The sequence below is a fragment of the Stigmatopora argus genome, chromosome 18, assembly GCF_051989625.1.
Source record: "Stigmatopora argus isolate UIUO_Sarg chromosome 18, RoL_Sarg_1.0, whole genome shotgun sequence".
Classification (NCBI taxonomy): Eukaryota; Metazoa; Chordata; class Actinopteri; order Syngnathiformes; family Syngnathidae; genus Stigmatopora; species Stigmatopora argus.
In genome coordinates this window covers 13,714,215-13,737,766 of record NC_135404.1, presented here as the reverse complement: position 1 = coordinate 13,737,766, position 23,552 = coordinate 13,714,215, and the positions used below count along the sequence as shown (strand labels likewise).

The window sequence follows — 23,552 nt, the reverse complement described above, 5'->3', positions numbered from 1 at the left end:
TGTTCATTGATTTATTGGAGCGAGAAACAGGAAGTCAACCTTGTTTACTTTGCGTTACTCATCTCTTTGGACTACAAGGTCTCCATTTTGGACTATACTTCCGCGTTTTGGAGTCTCCGGAACTGTGATTGGCTGCGTCAATGCTATCCCGCTTGCGATTGGCCGTGTCTTTGCTATGCCGCTAAGTGGGTGGGACTTTTCCGGCGACTCCAAAGTGTTGGCAGGGAAAGGGAGGGCTCCCAAATCCAAATCCAAATCCACTCCGGACAAGCAAATGACAAGAGTTCGCCATCGAGCTAGCCGAACCCCTTGACTGACTTCCACCGGTGTAAAAGTGAGCAGCAGCTCGTCCCGACGCTTAAATTGCGTACCATGAAGAGAAACGGGGCAACAACGACAACTTTAACGGCTCGCTGAGGACCCAAAATGGATGTTCGAGGGGGCCACGGTGCTTTTCTGAGCTGGAATTAAGGCCGTTTACCAGCTATTTCCGTCCTGCGAGACATTGGACGACTTTTTCGGTAAGTGGCGTCCAAAACACGCCAAAAAAAGTAAAGCCAACCGACTAATTGGAGTCTACGTACTTGTCAAATCCAGGTTTGAAAACTCGACGTCATCTGTTGTGTTGTCGCGGGGAACTGGTGGCAAAGGTAAGACTTGTTTTATTTTTGTTTTGTTTGGGGTTGCTGTTTCAACACAATAACACGTTACGAGGACGGATTTATCTCACGTTTTATTGTCATGATGAGGATGAGGATGAGGATAATCACAGCCGGCCATCTGTTGCCAACCCCTGACCTTCTGGCACACACAGATTATTTATTATTCCTGTGTGTGGGGGTGATTTATTTGCCTATTAAAAACAAAAACAGGCAGATGTCCCCAATGAGTGACTGCTGATGCCTTCACTTCTCTTTTATGTGTGCATCTGCTGATCCTTTGCAAACCAATACAAATAACATCCATGGGCACCAGGGCCAGTTTTTGCTACGGGCAGTGTGGGCAACAGACCAGGGTGCAATCTGTTTGGGGCGTATGAGAGCCGGGGGACCCAATTTTTCCAGAATAGCACCAGTTTTTGGATGATGAACCTTCATTTTGGGGGAATGGTGGGGGAGTTTGCAGACCCCTAGCGTCATTAAGGTGTCACTGCATTTAGCCTGATTTTTATTTTTTTATTTTAGGTGCATTCCAATCATCCAAAACAAATCACCTAGGCAACGGGAAAAATACTTTTCACCTTTTTTTTCTTTCATGACCACTAGATGTCACTAAAACAAACACACCTTTAATGAAAAGCAAACCATTATTCAAAGAAATGGAAAAAACCCTATTTTGTACTGTTGACACATTATAAAAAATGTGTCAACTAAAAAAATTACTTTCCTTAAAGACTGTGCCCACTAAAAAATATGAATCCCACAAAGAAAATGATGTCATTATGGCCGGCCCCCACAAGTCCGTTATGGCTTTAATCTGTCATGTTTTCATGACCATTGAAAGGCTTTATGATATTCTGCTGCACGTCTTACTGCTGTCAGAGATGTTTTTAATAGCTCAAGCGTCCAACCAAAATTCACTTGTACATGAGGTAGGTTATCATTCAAGTCTTCAACGATTGGCTGGCAAACTTTGTCTTTTTGGAATGTATTTGAACACAGGTGTCATTGTCCTTGCGTGACTCACACATTCTCCTTCTGACTTTCACGACATTTTAAAGTGTATTCATTGACGTATTTTAGCGCTAACTTATGAGCCGCCATTGACGGCGAGAGCCGCGCAATCCATTTGGCCTGGGAGGGCTGGCAGCAAAACACAACACACACTTTCTGTGGCAGTTACCGAGTTAAGAAAACAAAATCATCCAAATATACAGCTTGTTTTATGATATTTCTATCTATATATCGCAATCTACCGGTAGAAATAATTGCTCCGCTTTTTTGTCAGTGGCCTGTGGAAGGTTAACTCCTTGAAAAGTATATTTTGGAGCAAAATACGTTGGAATACCCTGCAGTAAATCACGTGTGATACCGTTCCACAAAACTAGTTTCGTACAAGTTCAATTTTGTAAAAATGTGTTTTTTTTAATGATGATGATATTGCCATAGCTTAATACACATTGGGGACAAAAACATTTTCCTGAATTGATATTCTCGGTCTCGGATCGGGAAGGTGCGCCTTCTCCAAATCAGGTGACTCGTGCACAAAAAAAAAAACATTCTGTCACTTATTAACATGACTCAAAGATGACTTGGCTTTTTTTTTCTCCAGATGCTCTGGCGGCGAGACGTGCCCCTCTCGGAGAGGCTGGGGGCGGAGTCTCCCGCGGCGTCGGGCCCCCCCTCCACGCCGCCACCGCCGGTGGCGGGAGGCTCCAACGTGTCCCTTTACCCCCGATTCCCCTTGCTCGTGCAGGAGCAGCCCATTTTCCTCATGACCCCGGCGGCCCAAGCCGTGTCTGGCTTCTTCGTCTGGACCGCCCTCCTCCTCACCTGCCACCAGGTAAATATGTGCACTTGATGGCGAGCGAGGACCCAACTTTTTCAAATCTGACACACATGAAGACCCAAGTGATCGTTTTTTATTTTTTTCCGAATCCAGTCGCTAAAAAGCCACTTTTCACCGTCTCCTCACGTGCTCCAGAAAAGTAAAGACGCACGAGGCCCGACGACGGGCACGGTTGCCGGGCAACGTCCCTCGGCGGGTAAACGTGCCCGAACAAACACCTGCGCGCAAGCGGCGGACATAAATATCTTCCTTTTAAAGCCCGTGAAAACAAATAATAATGAACTGTGCTCCGAGTTTAGGGCAAATATTGATTGTATAGTATACACAATATTTACATTCCAAGAATTTGAGGAACAGGTCAGAGCCCCAGAGAAGGCTTACCCGGCCGGCGACAAGTTGTTGATGTATTTCTTGTTGATCTTTTCAGATCTACATGCACCTGCGTTTCTACAGTTCGCCTCGGGAGCAACGGCACATCGTGCGGATCCTCTTCATCGTCCCCATCTACGCTATCGACTCTTGGCTCAGCCTCCTCTTCTTCACCAACGACCAGTTCTACGTCTACTTTGACACCATCCGGGACTGCTACGAGGGTAAGAGGCTGCTCCCATTGGATGCCAAAGCGCGCCTAATGTTTTTTTTGGGGGGGGGGTTCTCTTTTCAACGTTCAACTTGATAACCCGGAACATCCCTTTTGTTTGTGCGCAGCGTTTGTCATCTACAACTTCCTCAGTCTGTGTTACGAATACCTGGGAGGAGAGAGCGCCATCATGGCCGAGATTCGAGGGAAGCCCATCCAGTAAGTCCCGCCTTTTTTTAACCTTCCAGTCGACCAGCGTGTCTGGAAGGCTCATGTCTGAGCGCCATTGACGGCGCTAGGCGGCCAATCCTATGAACAAATATCAACACGGCCAATGAGTTAACCGGGAAGTGACCCCAGAATCGTGACCGGACGTTTGGTCGCCGGACGTTTGGTCGCCGGACTTTTGGTCACCGGATTTTTGGTCGCCCGCACTTTAGGTAGAACCGGTTCAAACTAAATACTGTTGAAACCAGCTCTCAAAATTATATTCATGTGATTCATGAGAGGGAGAGTTTAATATCTAAATATCAAAATATCAATAAGAGCACTCATTTAACACATCGGCTGCTGCCATTCACTGTCATAGTATTTAGATCATGAATATAATTTTAGACAGTATTTAGATCGTTTCAACAGTATTTTGAGAGCTGGTTTCAACAGTATTTAGTTTGAACCTGTTCTACCAAAAGTCCGGGCGACCAAAAGTCCGTGGACCAAACGTCCGAGTACCCCCCAGAATGGCCCAAAATGCACAAGTAGTGAGTCCTAAAATGACAAAGGTATCCACCCGAGCCATCTGGCGTCCATTGCAGGTCCAGCTGCGCGTCGGGCACGTGTTGCTTGAAGGGCAAGGCGTACTCCATCGGTTTCCTGCGCTTCTGCAAGCAAGCCACGCTGCAGTTCTGCGTGGTCAAGCCGCTCATGGCCGCCGTCACCGTCGTCCTGCAGGCCTACGGCAAATACAGAGACGGCGACTTTGAGTAAGCGCAACCTTTTGACCTTTTGGCCCTCTCCGCCACTGACCTTGCTCCAATTTGTCGCCAGCGCCGCCGGCGGTTACCTTTACGTCACCATCGTCTACAACGTGTCGGTGAGCTTGTCCCTCTACGCCCTCTTCCTCTTCTACCTGGCCACCCGCGAGCTGCTCACCCCCTACCGGCCGGTGCTCAAGTTCTTCATGGTCAAGTCGGTCATCTTCCTGTCCTTTTGGCAAGGTGCGCCCACCGCGCCCACCGAATCTGCTTTGAATCCTAAAATGCTATGGCTAGCCACTCAAAAGCTCCTTTTTTTCCCCCGTCTTCTCAGGCTTTTTTCTGGCCATCATGGAAAAGTGTGGCGCCATCCCCCGGATCAACTCCCTGGAGGTGTCCGTGGGCGAGGGGACGGTGGCGGCCGGTTACCAGAACTTCATCATCTGCATCGAGATGTTTTTCGCCGCGCTGGTGCTGCGTCTGGCTTTCACCTACACCGTCTACGTGGACAAAAGTTTGAACACGCTAGGTGAGAAGAAAAAGCATTGCTTTGGCTTTTCTAAACTTCACTTTAACTCAGACCCACTTTCTATTTCTCGGTCTCTTCTCCCCCCCCACATTTTTTTTTTACCTAAAACTTTTTTCTGTCTTCTTTTCACACAAACCTTCATTTTTTTTTCTCTTCTGCTGCAACTTGAAGGACCTCTTCCTACATACGGAGAGTTTGGTAGGTAACACGTGGACTCTTTTTCAAAAAATCAGGAAATTTAATATACATCTATACTCTTCATTTGAATTTGATCCTAAAACAGAAAGTCGGCACTCATCATTTACTTTCCCGGGCCACACAAAATGATTCGGCGGGCCAGATTTGGCCCCCAGGCCGCCACTTTGACATCTGAGCTCTAGTTGATATTTGGACAGACATCAACAGAAAAACAATGCTGGAAAATATACATTTTGAGATGGGTTTTTTTACGAGCATGAAAGATCACACTGGATGATTTGTTTCATATTTTTTTATTGAATGATTAGAAGACAGTCGCACAAGTTTGGGACCTTCCCAGTTCAAATCGGCGCTGGTTTTTCTCCATCCCTCGTGGCTAAAGTCTTGATTTGATTGAATTTCCATTGCCATGCAGGGCGCTGCGCCCCGATGAAGAGCATCTCCAGCAGCCTGAAGGAGACCATGAACCCGGGAGACATGGTCCAGGATGCCATCCACAACTTCTCCCCGGCTTACCAGCACTACACGCAGCAGTCCACGTTGGAGCAGGGCGTGGCGGCGCCCGTCTCACGTTCCTTCGGCGTAATGGGCGTGGGCCGGGACGCCGAGAAGACCTTCCTCTTGAGCTCCGATGAAGAATTTTAGACTGGCAAATGCACTTGGAAATGGGTAGCGTTCTCTGGCAAGTAAGGATGGAAAAGCACATTGATTCGGAATGCTATAAGCTAGTTTGGTTTAAAACGATAACTGTTATATTCTGCGTTTCTTTAAGGCTACTAATTTTTTTTTTTTTAAACCTGACTTTGATAGCATTTTTTTGATAGTCGGCTCAGCTTTGTTTTATCAGTATTTCGTTCTGATAATGTTTGAGCTTTTTGCTACATTTCATGAGAAGATGAAAAGGACTTTTTTTAAAATACATTGTTGTATTCAGTTGACAATAAATAGCACCACAATTTTTGACTGGTAGTTAAAAAAACGGACCTCACTTTTTTTTCTCAGGCAGTTTGATTTCGTTTAGTTTAATTAATTGTTTTTTTCTCGGAAAATGGTTTATACGTGTTGTGTAGGAAATTGGAAGAAGACGAAAAAAAGCCCTCTTTTTTTCCCCATCTGACCGAGGGATGAACTTCATAATTGGACACCTACAGAAACTAGCAGCTGGTAAGTCATCTATTCTGTTGTTTTAATCTAATTATTTTCCTCAAAACAGCTTTGACCAAGTGACAAATAACAATGAGTTGGGTTGTTGTTTTTTAGCTAAACTGCAGTAAAATATACCTCCGTTAGATTGATAGCATGCTAGCTAGCTACCCTAGTCTTTAGTGTGCGGCTTTAGTCGGCGTCGTCAAATGTATTTTATTCTGTTTTAATCCGAATATTTTCATCAAGACTGCTTTAACCAAGTGACAAATGACAAGTGGTCAATGAGTCGGGTTTTTTTATATAGCTAAACCGCAGTAAAATATACCGTTGTTCGATTGTTAGCAGCCGGGCTAGCTGACCTAGTCAATAGCATGGGAACAAAAAACAAGAATTAAACCGTCGTTGTTGCCTCGTTCAGAATCGCCTAAAGTACACAGCGAACAAAAAAATCCCCGCTTTAATTTGAAATCATATAGTGATTTTCAATTGTCATGTAATACCGAATATGTACACCAGAGTGCGCCCTTTCCAGGTTTCAAAAATAAAACCCGTTGTCATAGAGAACGTGTACGTAATTAGCATTCCAGTGTCAAAACATTGATTTGTGGAAGCACCTGTTAAAGTATTCCTCGGAACTTTACGTCAGTCAGTTTTACCGACACGGAATAGAAACCAGTAGGTCAGGACATATTTTCTCTAGGGTTCGTTTCTCTTGTCATTACGAGAAGAGGAGCTTGCGCTGGCCTATTTTTAAATGAATGACTAATGCTGACTGGGTAAATAAGTGTGAGTGAGTGCATGTGGGAAGGATACTAAACTGTACAGAAGCAAGAATATTGTAAACCAATATTGCTAAAAATCAGCCAATTATGAGTATGCAGACCAGCACAAAAGCACAGCATTTTATGTACAATATGTACAACATTTATTATAATTAATATATAAAATAGATGATGTACTTCAATTTTCACAATAGAAAAAGTACAATAAATACAAAGACCATTTTGTTTTGCAAGTATCACAAAACGTCCAGCACAATTTGACAAGAGGTGAGACATTGGAAATATAGATAAATGCTTTTTTTTTTCTAAACCACACATATTCATATAGCTAAATATAAGCTCCGTGTGTATCGACGCTTTTCCGACACGTCTAGTCTAATCGGGTTAAGAATTCTTGGCCCGTTGCGGCTTTTTTTCAGGTGAATACGCTCCTCAACGTCCTTTCTTTCCTTTCCAACTTTCCATTTCCATTCGGCGTCATCACGTCTCCCGACCTCTCATTTTATCTTGCCTCCATCACCCCCCGCTCAGCCTTTCTCCATTTTCCACACACACATTCGAAATACGAAGCCCCAGAAATGACATGGGAAAAAAATAGCCCCCCCGCACAAGCTAATATTTGTGTAAACAAAGCAATACTTCATTCGAACGATTTCACGAAGAAAAAACTCAATCGCAGGGCCGGTCTTTGCAATGGGCAATGTGGGCAAACGCCCTGGGTGCCATCCATTATGGGGGCACACCCCAAATATCTTTTTTTCAGTTATATTTTGCAGAGTTCGTTCACACAAAGTAGTAGCTCGTGCGCACAAGCTAATTTTTGTTTATGCTGTCGCGGCTGGGGCTCCGTATTACAAACAAAAATCAAAAAACATGAAAATAATATCCCTCCGAGAAGCCACCATGGCAAGCCAGTACAAATATGGCAAAAAGACACGTGCACGAATCATCGCAGCGCAACGTGGCCGTCGGCTTTGCGCGTAATTCTACGTAGCGAATAGGAATTAAACATTTGGTGAAGTAGGAATGGTTGTCACACAATAACGATTAGAGGTGAAAATACGCCCCGCCCACACCCACGGAAGTACTGAAAACATACAGGACATCACAGCACTCGGTTAGCTCGTCTCGTCAAAAGGTCTACTTTTAAATACAAATAAAATATAGAATATATCTCTGATAAATGTCATTCAACATTTGCGTCTCGACGGCACGTATAAACATGACCAATGAGAAGGCGGGAAGAGGAATGTGCGCGCGGTGAGTTCGGAGTCGCCGCCCCTTTTAGCGGAATCATTACTGCAGTAAGAACTCTTCCTAAAAAAAAATATAATAAACCTGTGCTATTTTAGCCGGGACAAAAAAAAGTGGGATGGACTGTTGACGGGTTAGCTTTCATAATTCCCACTACCACTGAAGGCACCGTGTTGGCGTACAAACTAGTGTTGCGCCGATCTTGTTTTTGGAAAATATTTTTTTTGAAAATAAAACGCAAGTTTTTTTTTTAAATTGGAAACTGCTGTTTTTTCGGGCTGATAGTCCAATATCATTTTTTTGACGACAATAGACGAGTTTGAGGAAAGAACCCAATTTTTTTTTTCAACTCAACGTCTGCCATTGACGGCAATAGAAGTCCAATCCGTTTGAGTGGCATACCGGTCGGTGCAACACTAGGACAAACCCTGTTGTGCCATTGAGCTTGAAAAAAGGAAGCGTCCAAAGTAACTGGGAATGCACAAAGTTAGCAGACCGGCAAAGACGTTTTGGTGTATTTGCTTTTTTTTTGGGGGGGGTGTTACCAAAAAAACCCAGAAGCGTTTGGCCTTTTGGTGGCGTAAAACAGCACCAGTTACAAAGTGGGATTTGAACCTCGACCCGCGCCAGTCCTGGATGTGACGCGGGACAAACAAAAAAACAAACAAAAAAACTTTGACGTGACCAAATAGAAGAAAAAGTACTTTGATCGGGACTCCCGCGCTGCGTGTTGGAAATAGTACGGATGTTTAGTATTTTCTTACCCATCTCTTTCTCGCTTTCCATTGGGCGTGTCCAATCGGAAACCCCGGCCCCACCCCCAATAGTCTGGTTTCCACGAGCCTTAAGGAGACTCCTGGTCCCTCTGCGCTTGAGCCTGCGGCGGACTCTTGACGATGGTGATGACGGAGGCGGTGTTGAGGCGGGGGGCGGTGGCCAGCAGGCCGCCACCGCCGCCCCCGCCCCCGCCGGCCTCCAGGCCCCTGGCGAACCTCTGCAAGGCGGCCAGGCGGGCCCCCAGGCCCTCCAGCTCTTTCCTCATGCCGGCGTTCTCGGCCCCCAGCCGGTCCACCTCCCTCTGCAGCTCCATCTTCTGCTGCTCCAGGGCCTCGCGCTGGGACACCCGCTTGACCCGGCAGCTGGCGGCGTAGCCGCGGTTCTTCAGCGTGCGCCGCCGCTGCTTCAGCTTCTGGATCTCATCGCGGGACATGCCGCGCAGGTGCAGGTTGAGCTCGCGCACCGATAGCGACATTAGCTCGCTGTCCGACAGGAAGGGCACGTTCTCGCCGCATTCCTGCTTCACCTGAACAGGGGGGGGGGGGGGGGGGGGGGGGCAGGGTGAGGACCGGAGAGAAAAGAAACTCCTCCCACTTTTTTGTGTGGGCCTGAGCCGGCGAGCGTTACCTTGAGGGCTTTGCTGTTCCTCTCCGTGGTCATGATTCCTCGCTCCTCGGGTTTCCCCCCGCCCCCAAGAACCAGTGGGCGCAGATTTGGACGCTCTGGAAGAAAAAAAAAAAAGAGAGCGGCGTTTCCCTCAGTTTTTTTTTCCCTCACCGAGGTAAACGGTCACATGCGAGTCAGTAGCCCATCACGCCGACACGGGCGTCCGCTCACAAGACCGCCGGTCACGCAAGAAAAGCGGAAGCCGTGCATCTTTCATTCCGCGCTCGAATTGCGTGCTTTGATACGAAAGGGAAGTTTGTTTAGTTTTTTTTTGAAAGTGACAGGCCCCTTTTTTGTTAGCCGCGCGCTAAGGAGGAACTTGTTTTGTCGTGGCGGGCGCTTGCTCAAAAGCAGGTGTCCTAAGCAACACTTCCTCCTGTCAACACACGGCCAACCGTCCAAAACTTTCATTGGGGAAAAAAAACAAACACTTTTCCTATCTTAACTTCAATTCTTAATCAACGGAGAAAATATATTTTCTATACAACAGCAAGTCACACTGTCTGGAATGTTGCTAGTTAGCAAATGTAGCAATATGTGAAGATTGTAAGACTTTGTCTTTGCTAGCGACTGTAGCGTAGCCGCCACCCATGCATGACTCAGCCATTATGGGACGGAAAAATGCTGATGTCATTCCTAATGCCATTAGTTCCAACAACAAATGAGCTTCTTTCTTAACTCAACACCTGCCACTGACAGCAAATGACGTCCAATTCATCTCCACTGGGCTTTGAGTGCCCTTTTTCATTCGCAACCTCCCCGTCAAAATGAATTGGACGGCTAGTAGCGTGAGCCAAGACTATCTTTGAGGTCAAAAGTTGCTAGCAGCCCATTTCCTTTTTCTCATGAATTGATATCTCGATTTTTTGCCGAATAAGAGGCTTTGACGGCGAGTTGTGTCAACAACAACATGACAAAATGTCTTCCAATTCCATTTTGCGCGGCAGCATGTACATTTGTGACTCAAGCCTGGTCTGTTTAGGGAAACGGATTAGCAACGTTGCTTCATTTTAGCGACGCCTTGACTCAGACCAAATATTTCCTCCTGGCCACGACCCTAAAACTCAACACGTACACTTGAGCGACACCAAACGCCGCGCCGCCGTTTGTTTAACCCCGCGGCGTCTTTGAGCGACGTTTTCGTCGTATTCAACCTCGCCGCCGCGTGACTTCCCACATTCCTCTTAAGGTCAGTTATTTGAGCGGGCGTCTGTCGGCTCGCCGTCACCGTGACTTTATTTTAAAAGAGACCCCCGGCTAGTGGCGTAGCGACGGCGTCCGTCCGCTACTTTCTTTCATGGTGTCGAAGGCCTCCGTTTCGCTCTGGCGTCGAGCTGACAAGGAAGTGCGTTGCATGCGAAAAAATTTCCAGCCAACTTCCTCATTGATTTATCTGGCCCTTCTGTTATTTAACTCAAAAAAAGGCACTTTGACCTGACTGATAGTGGTCTGGCTCAAGGTTGGACTTACTTCTGCTCTTTCCACTACATTTCAAATGATGCTATTATATGTCTGATAGGAAAAAATGTTTATATATACACGTATAGTCACTATAGTGCGGGGGTCGGGAACCTTTTTGACAGAGAGAGCCATCAACCATGAATATTTTCTAATGTTATTTCTTGAGAGCCATTCTCGGAATTGAAAAGTAAAAATATATGAAAGTGTAATTTTTATTTTTTGGGTCATTTCATCACTTAACGTACAAAAAGTCTCTGATGTCTTTTGACAACATTATGTGGTGGCTTACAAAATCAGTATCAATGATATCATGCATGCAGAAGAGTAATAGAAAACAAAATTATGATTAATTTTTAATCGATCGCTTACTCTTTTTGTCAATTTTACGTCATGACGATAGATGTCCGATCCATTTTAATTGGCTGGCAAATTGAGCGTAGGCATTTTTGCTCATGTTTACATCATTGACTGCCAATGACAGCATTGACGACCAATCATTTTTGGCTTGGGAGGGTTGCTACCCATCATTCAACTTATTAAAAGTTTTTTAAATGGTTTTAAATGCGTCAGAAAATTCAAAGCTTGGTGTTTTTCCTCCATTGTCATGTGTCTGTTTTCGCCCACTTTTTAAGGTCAAGAGGTCATTTTTGGGGGGGGAAGATGCGGATGACATCATGGCTGCCATGACAGAAAAAGAATCATTCCAGGAGTGCACGGAGGCGTGACGGGAAAGCCCGGAGAGGTACGTTACATCCCAGCGGAGAGGGGGGAAAAGTTACACTTGGTTTGTTTTTGTCAAGTGAAAAATACGTCAATAAAGATCATTGAAAATAGCCTTTATGGAGAAACCTGAAATTCAAGTGAGGACCACTTTCACTTTCTGTTTTGAAGAACTTGAAAGTCTTTTGACCATTAACTCAATTCAAGATGTTGTTTGAACAATATATGACTGTTTCAAACAACAACAACAATAGGTTGCTAGCAAAATGTCCCGTTAAAGCAAGCACCGGCTGCCACTGACAGCGATAGACGCCCAAGCCATTTGCTCAAATTCATTGGACGTCTAATGGCGATAAACTCATTTCAATTCACAACAGAAGGCATCTTGTTTTTCTGTTTATTGGTTCCATCAAAGAACAGTAGATTAAATTCCTGACCCGTGCGTATCATGAGATAATCGTGAGATTGCCATCCCTAGTAGGTCGACTGAAAAGGCCATTTTAGTCCACATTCCTGGCAAAGGAAATGTCATTAGAGTCAGAAATGACGTTAATTGGGTTCGAGTCCCATTTTGAAAGCTTTAAGCACGTGCTGATTGCCAACGTGACGGGACGGGACGGCGATTACTACTCTCGTCAGAAAAGTGCAACGACGCGGTTTCATTTGGCGTCCGTCCGGTCGGTCGGTCGGTGGAATTTCCCGAAAATACGTGGGCCGGCCGTCCGTGAAGTGTCCGTGGCCGCAAACCCTCGGCGTTTTCGTCAAGTCACGGTGATTCAGCAATCCAGCCATCGACCCGCTAAGGCTAAACCGGTTAGGGCCAGTCCCTTCCTTAAAAAAAAATCCACCAAAACCCAAGCGGCGACGCGTTACTATATTGGTCTCAAGACTACAGGATATCCGCGCATATACTAGTCGGGCTAAAAATACCTCTCCGAGCAACAAGTGAACGCAACGCGGCCACGCGCAAGCCACAAATAACGGCGACAAACGCCCAAATGGACCCATTCTGTCCCTAAACGGCTACTTGACATGACGCACGGTTACTTCCGAGAGCCTCGTCGCTGTTCTCAAGTAAACAGCCTGCGCTATCCGTTTTAGCACGGTTGCAAAACATTGGAATAAAAGACCCCTTGACGCACAATAACAACCAAGGGCGGAATCTCGTCTAGGAGGCAAAAAAATAAGGCGATGTAATATGACATCACGAGGATTAAAACGGGGTAGAAATCATCCACACGATCGCTTTAAAACATGCTTGTAATTTGAGCCGTTAGCATCTTTAGCATCAGCGGTGTCGGCGACGAGAGATTAAAGTAAACAGCTGCTCACTCACTCGTTCTTGGTTTATTTGGCGAATTTCCGATGTTAGGATATGCTTCCCGCCGGCGTTCGGCTCTTCTTTCCGACTCGCATACGCGTCTTTGGTGTCTCGGAGTTCGCAAATGTGACAATTTAGCCGCTGGCTCGAATATGGCGACAAAATGTCAGTCCGCCTTTTCCCGGAATGACTAGTCCACTGCTCTCTGAGGTGGGATTCTTTCATTCATAAAAAAAAAAGAAAAAAAAAAGAAACACAAGCGACAATGACGTCAGGGGCAAAGAATGAGGGCGGAGTCAGCCCGCCCCCTCCGCGTACTCGGAGAGGATGTAAACAAGGAATCCCTCCGTCCCTCTTTTGCTCCAACGTCCCGTGAAAAGAAAAAGGCACAAAAACACGGGTTGTTTACGTAAACGGGAAAGTCAAACATACCACCGACACGGGATAAATGTCAGAGTTTAAGTCAATGTTGAGTCATTTTGAAGGTTAATGTATTACAGCGTGTTATCGGCCTGGACCATGTCGTTCTTGAACTTAGTTAGAGGTGTGCTGACTTTAGGGATTTTTACAAGGGCCACATGAGCCAAGGCCTCGGTACACACGTTTTAAATCTTTACATGTCTATTTGAAATTGTTCATTCCCCTGAAGTCATATAGCAGCATTAGTTCTATTACTTATTGTCCGAGGGATACGAATGTTACATTACGTTATTGAATACTGACTCGTTTATCTATCCACTTAATGGATCCTCTTAACGAACTGTTATACTTACTTGTTGTCTAACTCAAAAAACTTAAAAACAAATTATCATTCTGAACCTGTTTGATTTTCAACCACAGGGAAACAACGGTTATGAAAACAAGTTATGTTTTGGTCTCATAATGTCAACGCTTGCAAAAAAAGACAGCCAAACAATAGAGGGCGCTGTTTAATCCACATCTACAAACAAATGACCCTTCTTATTTACGTCACCAGGTTGACCCGACGTCACATGCATTTGCGCATGCGTACTAGATCTACCGGTGACCTCAGGCTGTCGCATGGATACACGCTTGCTAGCTTTAGCAGGGTATTTTAGAAGCACCTTGGTTGGCACTTGCCTGAAAAATACTTGCTATTTAATCGTCGACGTTATTTTATAAACCACGACAAGGCATAGTCGCAGGGGACCCAAGGGAAGTCATGGCCGGAATCGAGGAGCTGTCCCCGGCTGCGGGCCCGGTGGCAACTCGACCCCCTGAGGATGAAATTGACGACGACGAAGATGATGACGACGTGAGTTCACTTTTAAAATGTGTTTGTTGTGTGTTAAGCATAAATATGTGCACGTTTGCTGAGAGTTTCTTCCGAAAACAGCAGTGTAGCTTGCCTCGGTTCGCTACGGTCCTCTCTACTTGAGATAACTCGCTCACATTTGCAGGTAAATGAGCCTAGACACGTAAAATAAATGATCACGAGCCAACAAATGTACATAATACAAGCCCCAAAAGTGTCACGATAGTTAAGAAAGCCTATCTTAACAGAACAAAGCTATTTCATACATAAGATAATGAAAATTGCCATCAAAAGTTCATACGATTTATAGATAAATGGCCATTACATTAAATAACAGCATAAGTCACTTGCATGGGCCATTTTTTTTGACAGAGAAAATAAAACTAGACATTTTTCCCTATCAAAATGAAACAGCTACAATAAAATGAATGAGTTAAATATGTCATATTCTTCAGATAATGAAAATTGCCATCAAAAGGTCATATTATTTATAGATAAATGGCCATTACATTAAATAACAGCATAAGTCACTTGTATGGGCCATTTTTTTTTTGACAGAGAAAATAAAACTAGACATTTTTTTCCCTCCTGATACCAATTTCGATGCCGTTAATGTACCAAGACCACAATAGTTACAGTATTGGTTTGTTAGTATTCATGAACAAATATGTATAGTGATGTTTCGTTAGAAAATAAACTGCAAATGAGACTTGGTTGATGTGAGTTTGTTTTTCTCTTCTAGTTTGATGAGACTCTAGTGGAGCGATTGTGGGGGCTGACCGAGATGTTTCCTGACAAAGTTCGTACTGCTGCCGACTTTTCCGCGCAGTGTTCGGTCTCATTGGCCAAGAAGTTGTACAGGTACGCCTCACATAGCGTCTGTGATTCATCTTTCACGTTCAAATGGGACCCGTTTGGACGCGTTTGGTCTGGTTGCCCCGTTTCAGTTTCTCTCGTTCGGCCCTCTGGGTGGGAACCACGTCTTTCATGATCCTGGTGTTGCCCGTCGTCTTTGAGACGGAGCGGCTACAGCTGGAGCAGCAGCAGATACAGCAGCAGAGACAGGTAACAATCTGACACAAAAAAATAATAATAATCCTGTAATACATTTCAATAATAATTGGCCCCCATTGACGTGGTTAGCCGCAAGGTTAAATATGGACTGCCATGTTCCCATTTGAAGGAATGAGGAATCAAATGAATGCTTATCACATTTGAGTGCATAATTATTATTTTTTCCCCAGATCCTGTTGGGGCCCAACACCGGAATGTCTGGTGGGGTACCGGGTATGATGCCGTCAGCCCCCGGAAAGATGTGAGGGACGTTAGTGGCCCACTCCGAGCTTCAGATCTATTGCCCGGATGATTGTGGGTTGGTGGCTGTGAGTTGAGACAAGGAAATGCAAAGAAAAGAACTGCTGTAAGTCACGCAACCTTTAGGTCACTCCATCGCTCTTGGCTCGTCCAATCCAGTGCTAAGAAGATGTCATATGTTTTTCTCACTGTCTCTCCTTATTCCAACATCACACAGAGACTGTTCTCCAGGAGCACTATTTCCAACTCTTTTTTTTTTTAATATGTAAAAGTAAGTATATCATCCTAAATAAATTGTTGTCTGTGAATGCAAGGAAAGGAGGCTACATTGAATGGAAAATAGAGAAATGGGATGCAGACTGAGTCTTTGTTTTTTTATTCAGAAATGGATTAAGTTGTTTGAATCATTCCTCCACTTGTTAGTGTAGGATGTGTTTTAAGCTCAGATACTGGTCTGAGCCATGTGATAAGTGACATTACATTCAACATTTGTTTATAGGAAATAAACATGTCTCTGAAGCTTCCAGGCGCTAAGTCAAGCTCTTCTCTTTTTTCCCCTCCCAATTAAACATTGTTATATATATATATATATATATATATATATATATATATATATATATATATATATATATATATATATATATATATATATATATATATATATATATATATATATATATATATATATATATATATATATATATATATATATATATATATATATATATATATACATATACATACATACACACATACACACATGCCATGCAAACAGCGCCCCCGTCTCTCTGTACGTCTCGCTCTCCCCCCTTTCGAAATCTGTATAATTTTAGTACTATTAAACACATTTTAGTAATATTAAACCACTACTTATGAATTAGAAGAAATAAAACATTTTTTTCCAATCCAATGTCCTGTTTTTGGTGTTTTTTCAGAGGGTTGTAACGAATTAATTTGTTTTTAGTTCATTTCAATGGGAAACGTTCGTTCGAGTAACGAGAATATCAATTTACGAGCTCAGTCCCGGGACAAATTAAGCTCGTATCTTGAGGTACCACTGTACTACTTTCTGTATATATATTTGCTCAAATCTGTTGCAATTTTTTTAGAGATGAACAATGGTATGGAGGAACATAACCACAATTCCAAGTAATGAATTCCAATTGAAAAACGACTTGACAGAAAACTACAAATTGAACCTACTTCAAACCTTTTGTTTAGAGTGTCCAAAATCCGATTTCCATTGAATCTATCATCATCCTTTCGCGCCATAGATTGGACAGCCACTTAACTTTGGGCTACTTTTCCAAACTTCGTAAGTTCAATATTTGGCCATACATTTCGCCCTGCTTACAAAGCTCACGTTTATTATTTACATTCTTAATATTTGCGTTGCTTACTCATAACAATTCATTCGTTCCATTTCCAAAACAGGTGACTTGCTACTAATGACCTCGGCTAAAGCTCGTCAAGCTAACCTTGGCTAACACCAAATTCAAGAAAAGTCCCTCTACGTTAAAACCACACACCAATAATAATGAAAAATTCCGAAGACCAAGTTGTTGAAGAACATGCTTCATTTCAGGATGATGAGGTAATACAATATTCCAACTTTAATGCTAAACCAGCCATAACTGGATGCTATGTGCTATACTAGCTGTTACCAGAACTTCAGCTCAACATGTTCAAGAATTCATGTTATTAATATTCCTTTAACTACTGTATATCCTAAAATTGAATAGAAGAGCCAAATAGCTTATCCAGTATTCATTTTGTCGTTCAATATACAGGATTCCTTCTTCCAAGACATTGACCTTCTGCAAAAACATGGAATAGTAAGTATAACAAGAATGAATTAAAACGGAACTAAACCAAAAACACATCTAAAACAATTTCCCTTTTTTTAATTAAACCACAGAATGCGGCAGATATCAAAAAGCTCAAGTTAGTGGGCATCTGCACAGTTAAGGGTATTCAAATGACGACTCGCAAGGCTTTGTGCAATATTAAGGGCATGTCAGATGCAAAAGTGGAAAAAATCAAGGAGGCTGCTGGAAAGATACTGGTAAAAAAAAAATCCCTAATGAGAGCCATTTTTATGGGGCACTTGTAAGGTTTTGGATCATTCTTGTCCTCATAGGATATTGGCTTCCAGACTGCCTTTGAGTACAGTGCCAAGAGGAAAAATGTTTTCCACATCACCACAGGAAGTCAGGAGTTTGAGTTCAGTCCCAATTTTCCAAATATGTTCACCTAGTTGGAAAGAAATGTGTGGGATTGCCAATCCAATATCTTTGAGTGCTTTTTTTCTGTGCAGTAAACTTTTAGGTGGAGGAATGGAAAGCATGGCCATCACAGAAGCTTTTGGAGGTGAGATGAATATTGGAAAGAGACTTTCCATTGTTTAACGGCGAGAAAGTAGGAATATTTCCTAATATAGCACCAAACCGTGCCACTTCTGGAAAAAGTTGATAGTTATAGGCCTCAATTCTATTCTAAAGGCCTGCACTGAATGAACCTTTTTTACCACCATTAACGGCGATAGACGTCAAACCGGATTGCACGTCTATCTCCGTCAATGGCAGCCAAACGGTTGAAAATGTAATATCCCACAGAGTTCCGCACTGGAAAAACGCAACTCTCCCACACGCTCTGCGGTAATTATGGCATTGTGTTTTAAGAACACCAAAATTCTCAAACCAAAAGTATACCCGTGCTTTATTACTCTGTATTGTTTATTTGTCCCAGTCACTTCTCAGCTACCCGGAGAAGGTGGCTACTCTGGAGGGAAGGTCATCTTTATTGACACCGAAAACACCTTGTAGGCTCACGCCGACCATTGAATATCAAAGGGAGAAGCCTTTTCTGGATTTTCTTTCTATAATTCCTTCATCGCAGTCGCCCGGACAGACTACGAGACATTGCCCAGAGGTTTAACGTGGACCACGACGCCGTCCTTGACAATGTCCTTTACGCTCGGGCGTACACGAGTAAGATAACGCATCACTAACAGAAAAGACGAGAGATCCAAATCACTATTGCACTCAACATTTTCTCAAAATTTGCACTGCTGTTCCTCTAGGTGAACACCAGATGGAGCTATTGGACTTTGTGGCAGCCAAATTCCACGAGGAAGGAGGAGTCTTCAAGCTTTTGGTCAGAAGGTTTCTGCTCTGAATTTGTCATATTTAAAAATATATGTAGTATTGTTAAATGAGTTTTCTCGGACGGGTGCTCGTCAGATTATAGATTCCATCATGGCGCTGTTCAGGGTGGACTTTTCGGGTCGAGGGGAGCTGGCAGAGAGGCAGCAGAAACTGGCCCAGATGCTCTCCAGGCTCCAGAAGATCTCTGAAGGTTGGCATATTATCGCTGAAGATGTACCTATTCTCAGTGTAAAATCTTATCCAGATGAATGGAATTTATGACGTTCAGAATGTGGTACCTCGACATACGATCGTAATCCGTTCCGAGACTGAGATCGCACGACCACTTGCCAACGAGAAATAGTCTTTAAAGAACGATGGCGGGAGCTCCTTTCCTTAGAAAGAATAACAGGAAATGCACTAGCTGAGCTTCCCACATATTGATTGTGGGTAATGAAGTTTTATTCTGAGAAAGGGTGCCATTGGCTATGGGTGTTGTGTGCACGGTGCACGGGTATACTTCATTACCCAGAAAGCCCTCTTTTTGCCCACGCATGCGCGTTTCCTGGCCGAAACTCGTCTGAATACATCGTTCAGTCCTCGTAGATATAGTAGTTATACACGAAAGATGCGGCAAAAAAAGACAGTGCGCTACAATGATAAACAGCCTCTCATGTCATAGCCACCTGGCTTCGTCGCATCTCGAAATTTTAATTGTATCGCGAGCGAATAATCGATCGAAATTTTCGATTTTCATCGTTGGACGTCCATCTTGTTACTTCAAAGTTTTGTTTTTTTTCTCTCCTTAGAATACAATGTTGCTGTTTTTGTGACCAACCAAATGACCGCAGATCCCGGCGCCGGGATGACGTAAGAATTGTCGATCGACCAAAACACTCTCTTGGTCTTTTTAGAGACCATTTAGGTTTCATCCCTTCCCGTTTTAGATTCCAAGCCGACCCCAAAAAGCCCATCGGGGGCCACATTCTGGCCCACGCGTCCACCACGAGGGTGAGTTTGAGAAAAGGACGCGCTGAGATGAGAATTGCCAAAATTTTTGACAGGTACGTACAACCCCAAACGGTGTATTTCATAATTCATTATGGTGGATAACTGTTTTATGTTGTTTTTAATTGAATTTTATTATTTTTTGCAGCCCAGATATGCCTGAGAATGAGGCCACTTTTGCCATCACCGCTGGAGGAATTACCGATGCTAAAGATTGAACAACCAACAAATTCATTGTTAGCAAGGTTAGCATTTCCCTTTTAGCCACGTTATTGTTTTGGCTATTTCTCATTTTAATTTATCCCAATACCAGAAGGTTTTGATTTTGTTCCTACATGATATATATTCAATATTTATTACATTACAATTAGCTAGTACTTACTAGTAATTGAGCTACTTTTGGAAATACCAAGCTCAATGCTGTTACACGTTTATTATACTCCATTTGTATAGTTGGTATGGTCAAGTTTGGTTATCAAATAATAAAGTACGCTATAGAGTACAAGCAGTTATATGTGTAAAAGTTTCTGATAAGTTTATCCTTCGGTATTTCCAAATTCACAATAAAAGAGGCATCTGAAGTCACATCTTTGTTTAATTCTTGCAAGAAGAGAAAAACATCCATCCGCGCCTCCCGTCTAGATCAGGGGTCTCGAACTCAATTTACCTGGGGGCCGCTAGAGGCCGAGTCTGGGTGAGACTGGGCCGCATCAGGATTTCCACAAGAAAAGCACTGATAAAACATTCCAACGTTATCAAATATCTTTATTTTTTAACAAAAAATAATGAATTAAATAAATTAACTTAAAGATGAATAAAAATAAATCAATCAGTAATACAAAACCAAATAATACTAATGAGCATACAGTAGATATACACTGGCTGGCTAAGTAGAGAAAATGAATTATTTTTATTCCGTTTCAAATGTCTGTATTAACAGCTCTTTAACCTTTAACTTTCTGAACTTGAATGGAACATTGAACATGAAATATTCTGAACACGGCTTCTCTTGCCTACTCCTTGCTGCTAGAGACCTGGCAGCGCTTCTTCTCACATAGTCACATTTGGCTTGAGGGAGGAAGCAGTGGAGACCCTCAGTAGAGCTTGAAGATGCTCATCAGTAAGTCTGGACCTGTACTTGGACTTATTGAAGTTCAAGGTGGAGAAGAGCTTCTCACACAAGTATGTGCTCCCAAAAAGGCACATGGTCCGCTTGAACCTTCGGGAAAGTTCAGGGAAGCTGGGGGTCAACTCTCTCAAAAATTGCCCAAGCTTGTCTGCTTCTCCACTCACCTCCCTGAACTTGGCTTTGAGTGCAGAGTTGCACTGCAGGTCAATGAGCTCCATTTGAAGCTCAGGAGGGGCATCTTGCACATCAAAGGAGAAGGGGTCCGCAAAAATTTGAAATGTGGCTTTGTGTGTCTTGAAGTCTGCAAATCTGTGATCAAATTCCTCCTGTAGCTTCGAAATGGCCTCAACATACTTCTCACCACTGAATGGTGTGCCTGCATCCACGAGAGCCTTGCATGCTGGGAAATGGCAAAGGTTTGTCTGAGAGAGCTGGGCTTTCCATAACACAAGTTTAGTGCAGAATGCTCTCACGTTGTCATAGGCAGCACTGACAAGTTGCCCCTGGCCTTGTAGCTTCTTGTTCAGTACATTAAGCTCATGTGTGATATCAACAAGAAAAGCCAAGTCCATGAGCCATTTGGGATCACTTAGCACAGGATCAATCAACTCACAAACGGCGTAGCTAGCTTTGACTGCTGCATTACTGTCTTTGGTAGCCTTCTTGAAGAGATCCTGTTGCCTCAGAAGACGTGTTTTAAGACTGGCAACCTGGTTGGCTCTCTCATCTCCCTGGTATTTTTCGTACTCCTCAGCATGTCTCATAGTACAATTACGTTTCAAATTGTATTCCTTGTGCACCGCAACTTTTTCAGTGTAAATGAGACACGTCGGGGTGCCCCTGTGTTCAACAAAGAAATATTGCACTCCCCACTTTTCTTGAAACTGTCTGTGCTCATCACCGACCTTTCTCTTCACGGCAGGCTTTGAAAGAGACATCTCTGGGGCTCTGTAATATGTTTTTCCACTTGGAATGAGTCTCGGGTTGATCTTTCACATTCAGTCGCGCGGGTTTGTGGCGCATGTGCACTTTCGCTCTCCGTTTCAATCGCGGAGATGGCTACAGACACTGACACAGGCTGGATCACGGATCATAGCGCCTCATTCAGTTCTATGCTGAGAGCAGCGGAGGAGTGTGCGCGCAGAGCGGAGTGATCGGCCTCACGGCTTCTCCTCCGCCCAGCTGATTGGAGGAATGAGTGAGTGAGCGAGGCACTGGACAGCCCGGCCGATGTCCCGCCCTCCAGAGCCGTATACCTCACCGTGATTGGTTCATTCAGCTCCGAACCAAAGTTCCCTCTAATTTTTTGTTGGTCTGAGCAGAGAGACAACCTCCCTGAGCGCACTGAGTACCAGTGTGAGCGACATCATCGGTACTCGGATGATTCGCCTAAAGACGTTTCGCCGACGGACGTTTGACAGACGGGCAGGTCGCCGAATGGACGTTCCACCGAACGTTCATTCGGCCGAACGGAGGTTTCGCCGAAACGGGATTCGAACGCTCGCCCCGCCGGATCGTGTGTGTACAAGTTTTTCAACCTCGGCCCGCGGGCCATATACGGCCCGTTAGGATTTTTAATCCGGCCCGCCGCCGGTGTTGTCCAAATTATAGTAAAAATTGGGAATAAGCACTCTTGGGCAGGCAGATGTAGCAGAACCGAGCCGTAAAATGACAGCAATCGGGTCAAATCCATCCTAAAACAGCATTTAATGATTAAATACAAATACTGGATGATATCGCGATGGAGGCAAAAAAACGTCTATAGACGTCCATTCGCCAAACGGCTCAAAATGCTCTCAAATTCGGTCACATCCAGCTGAAAACAGCGTTTAATGATTAAATACAAATACTAGTATTTGTATTTAATCATTAAACTAACAAATACTAGTACGACCTGTCCGTCTGTCAAACGTCCGTCGGCGAAACGTCTTTAGGCGAATCATCCGGTCACGACATCATCATTGCTCGCTATCGGCACACCAGTATCACACCTGCCACAAGCAGGTGCATGTCAATGTTCCCTCTAATTTTTCATGTAAAACATGCTGTAAAACAAGAAAAACATGAGTGGACAGAGCTACTGCCACTGGCTGCCACTTAAACGGCGCCATCATGGGGAAAGGGGTAAAAAAAAAAAAAAAAAAAAAAAAAAAAAAAAAATTAAAAAAAAAAAAATCGATCTTTCATATTAAGACGGGGGCCGCAAATTATCGTCCCGCGGGCCGCAGTTGGCCCGCGGGCCGCAAGTTTGAGACCCCTGGTCTAGATCATTCTAACAACTCGAGATTTTAACGCCATGCCCCACAGAAGTCTAAACATTTTTAGAGTCTCATAACAATATATCACAGTTCTCAAAACAATTGTAGGTCTGTCGAATCTTCCCAAGAGAGTTCTGATGTGAACCCTCTTCATGCCCAAGGCCATTCCCAGTCCTCTTGATGCGAACCACAGTCATTACTTTTGCAAGAGATGTATTAAAATACCCTTTGTATCAATGTCAATCACTCTTCGTTGCAAGCACATATAATATAATAATATTGATACACATCTATAATAATGATAAACCTAATAGTTTCATTGTGACTTTACAGGGTGTTGCAAATTTTAGCACTCATCGAATTTGCCCCAAACAACTTTGACCCCTCCTTAATACATTTCACATGAATCACTCAGATTCACATGCAAAATATGTACGCAGTTCGTCTCCTGCAATGACAAAAAGCGGGGTTTATAAGAACGTGCAACAATAATATAATAAATACT

The 23,552-nt window shown here is 43.8% G+C and overlaps 4 protein-coding genes across 6 annotated transcripts; 3 read left to right on the top strand and 1 right to left on the bottom strand.

The window, feature by feature from the left end:
- Nucleotides 1–201: 201 nt before the first annotated feature.
- tmem184ba (transmembrane protein 184ba) lies at nt 202–5,778 on the top strand. 2 transcript variants are annotated; one of them, XM_077626726.1, is made up of 10 exons: nt 202–521; nt 598–650; nt 2,272–2,502; nt 2,936–3,101; nt 3,217–3,307; nt 3,904–4,071; nt 4,136–4,305; nt 4,397–4,591; nt 4,763–4,789; nt 5,205–5,778. In XM_077626726.1, the coding sequence occupies exons 3-10, from the start codon at nt 2,272–2,274 to the stop codon at nt 5,432–5,434; spliced, it is 1,278 nt and encodes a 425-aa protein (XP_077482852.1). In that variant the 5' UTR covers nt 202–521; nt 598–650; the 3' UTR covers nt 5,435–5,778. The 2 variants fall into 2 exon arrangements, with proteins under 2 accessions (XP_077482852.1, XP_077482853.1); XM_077626727.1 differs by lacking the exon at nt 4,763–4,789 and having other exon boundaries at nt 5,205–5,777.
- Nucleotides 5,779–6,836: 1,058 nt separating this feature from the next.
- Nucleotides 6,837–13,176, bottom strand: maff (v-maf avian musculoaponeurotic fibrosarcoma oncogene homolog F). Its single transcript, XM_077626732.1, has 3 exons — nt 12,932–13,176; nt 9,376–9,470; nt 6,837–9,274 (listed from the first exon to the last, which is right to left on the bottom strand). Exons 2-3 carry the CDS (start codon nt 9,406–9,408, stop codon nt 8,816–8,818), a joined length of 492 nt encoding a protein of 163 aa, XP_077482858.1. The 5' UTR covers nt 9,409–9,470; nt 12,932–13,176; the 3' UTR covers nt 6,837–8,815.
- Nucleotides 13,177–13,819: 643 nt separating this feature from the next.
- On the top strand, nt 13,820–16,030 carry tomm22 (translocase of outer mitochondrial membrane 22 homolog (yeast)). Its single transcript, XM_077626733.1, has 4 exons — nt 13,820–14,192; nt 14,935–15,053; nt 15,140–15,257; nt 15,437–16,030. Exons 1-4 carry the CDS (start codon nt 14,100–14,102, stop codon nt 15,509–15,511), a joined length of 405 nt encoding a protein of 134 aa, XP_077482859.1. The 5' UTR covers nt 13,820–14,099; the 3' UTR covers nt 15,512–16,030.
- A 683-nt stretch (nt 16,031–16,713) lies between these two features.
- dmc1 (DNA meiotic recombinase 1) lies at nt 16,714–20,165 on the top strand. 2 transcript variants are annotated; one of them, XM_077626728.1, is made up of 14 exons: nt 16,714–16,821; nt 16,941–17,100; nt 17,297–17,341; nt 17,425–17,571; nt 17,647–17,729; nt 17,824–17,876; nt 18,122–18,163; nt 18,255–18,327; nt 18,405–18,496; nt 18,589–18,662; nt 18,749–18,863; nt 19,462–19,522; nt 19,600–19,716; nt 19,809–20,165. In XM_077626728.1, the coding sequence occupies exons 2-14, from the start codon at nt 17,044–17,046 to the stop codon at nt 19,876–19,878; spliced, it is 1,029 nt and encodes a 342-aa protein (XP_077482854.1). In that variant the 5' UTR covers nt 16,714–16,821; nt 16,941–17,043; the 3' UTR covers nt 19,879–20,165. The 2 variants fall into 2 exon arrangements, with proteins under 2 accessions (XP_077482854.1, XP_077482855.1); XM_077626729.1 differs by lacking the exon at nt 18,122–18,163.
- The last annotated feature ends 3,387 nt before the right edge of the window (nt 20,166–23,552 follow it).

Excerpts from the sequence above, each read along its gene's own strand:
- tmem184ba (XM_077626726.1), top strand. The coding sequence starts at position 2,272 with ATGCTCTGGCGGCGAGACGTGCCCCTCTCGGAGAGGCTGGGGGCGGAG. Across the intron at positions 4,072-4,135 it reads TACAGAGACGGCGACTTTGA|CGCCGCCGGCGGTTACCTTT; the intron begins GTAAGCGCAACC and ends ATTTGTCGCCAG. Across the intron at positions 4,592-4,762 it reads CAAAAGTTTGAACACGCTAG|GACCTCTTCCTACATACGGA; the intron begins GTGAGAAGAAAA and ends TGCAACTTGAAG.
- dmc1 (XM_077626728.1), top strand. The coding sequence starts at position 17,044 with ATGAAAAATTCCGAAGACCAAGTTGTTGAAGAACATGCTTCATTTCAG. Across the intron at positions 17,342-17,424 it reads TTCTGCAAAAACATGGAATA|AATGCGGCAGATATCAAAAA; the intron begins GTAAGTATAACA and ends ATTAAACCACAG. Across the intron at positions 17,572-17,646 it reads AGGCTGCTGGAAAGATACTG|GATATTGGCTTCCAGACTGC; the intron begins GTAAAAAAAAAA and ends TTGTCCTCATAG.
- maff (XM_077626732.1), bottom strand. The coding sequence starts at position 9,408 with ATGACCACGGAGAGGAACAGCAAAGCCCTCAAG. Across the intron at positions 9,275-9,375 it reads GGAACAGCAAAGCCCTCAAG|GTGAAGCAGGAATGCGGCGA; the intron begins GTAACGCTCGCC and ends CCCCCTGTTCAG.
- tomm22 (XM_077626733.1), top strand. The coding sequence starts at position 14,100 with ATGGCCGGAATCGAGGAGCTGTCCCCGGCTGCGGGCCCGGTGGCAACT. Across the intron at positions 14,193-14,934 it reads ACGACGAAGATGATGACGAC|TTTGATGAGACTCTAGTGGA; the intron begins GTGAGTTCACTT and ends TTTCTCTTCTAG. Across the intron at positions 15,258-15,436 it reads AGATACAGCAGCAGAGACAG|ATCCTGTTGGGGCCCAACAC; the intron begins GTAACAATCTGA and ends TTTTTTCCCCAG.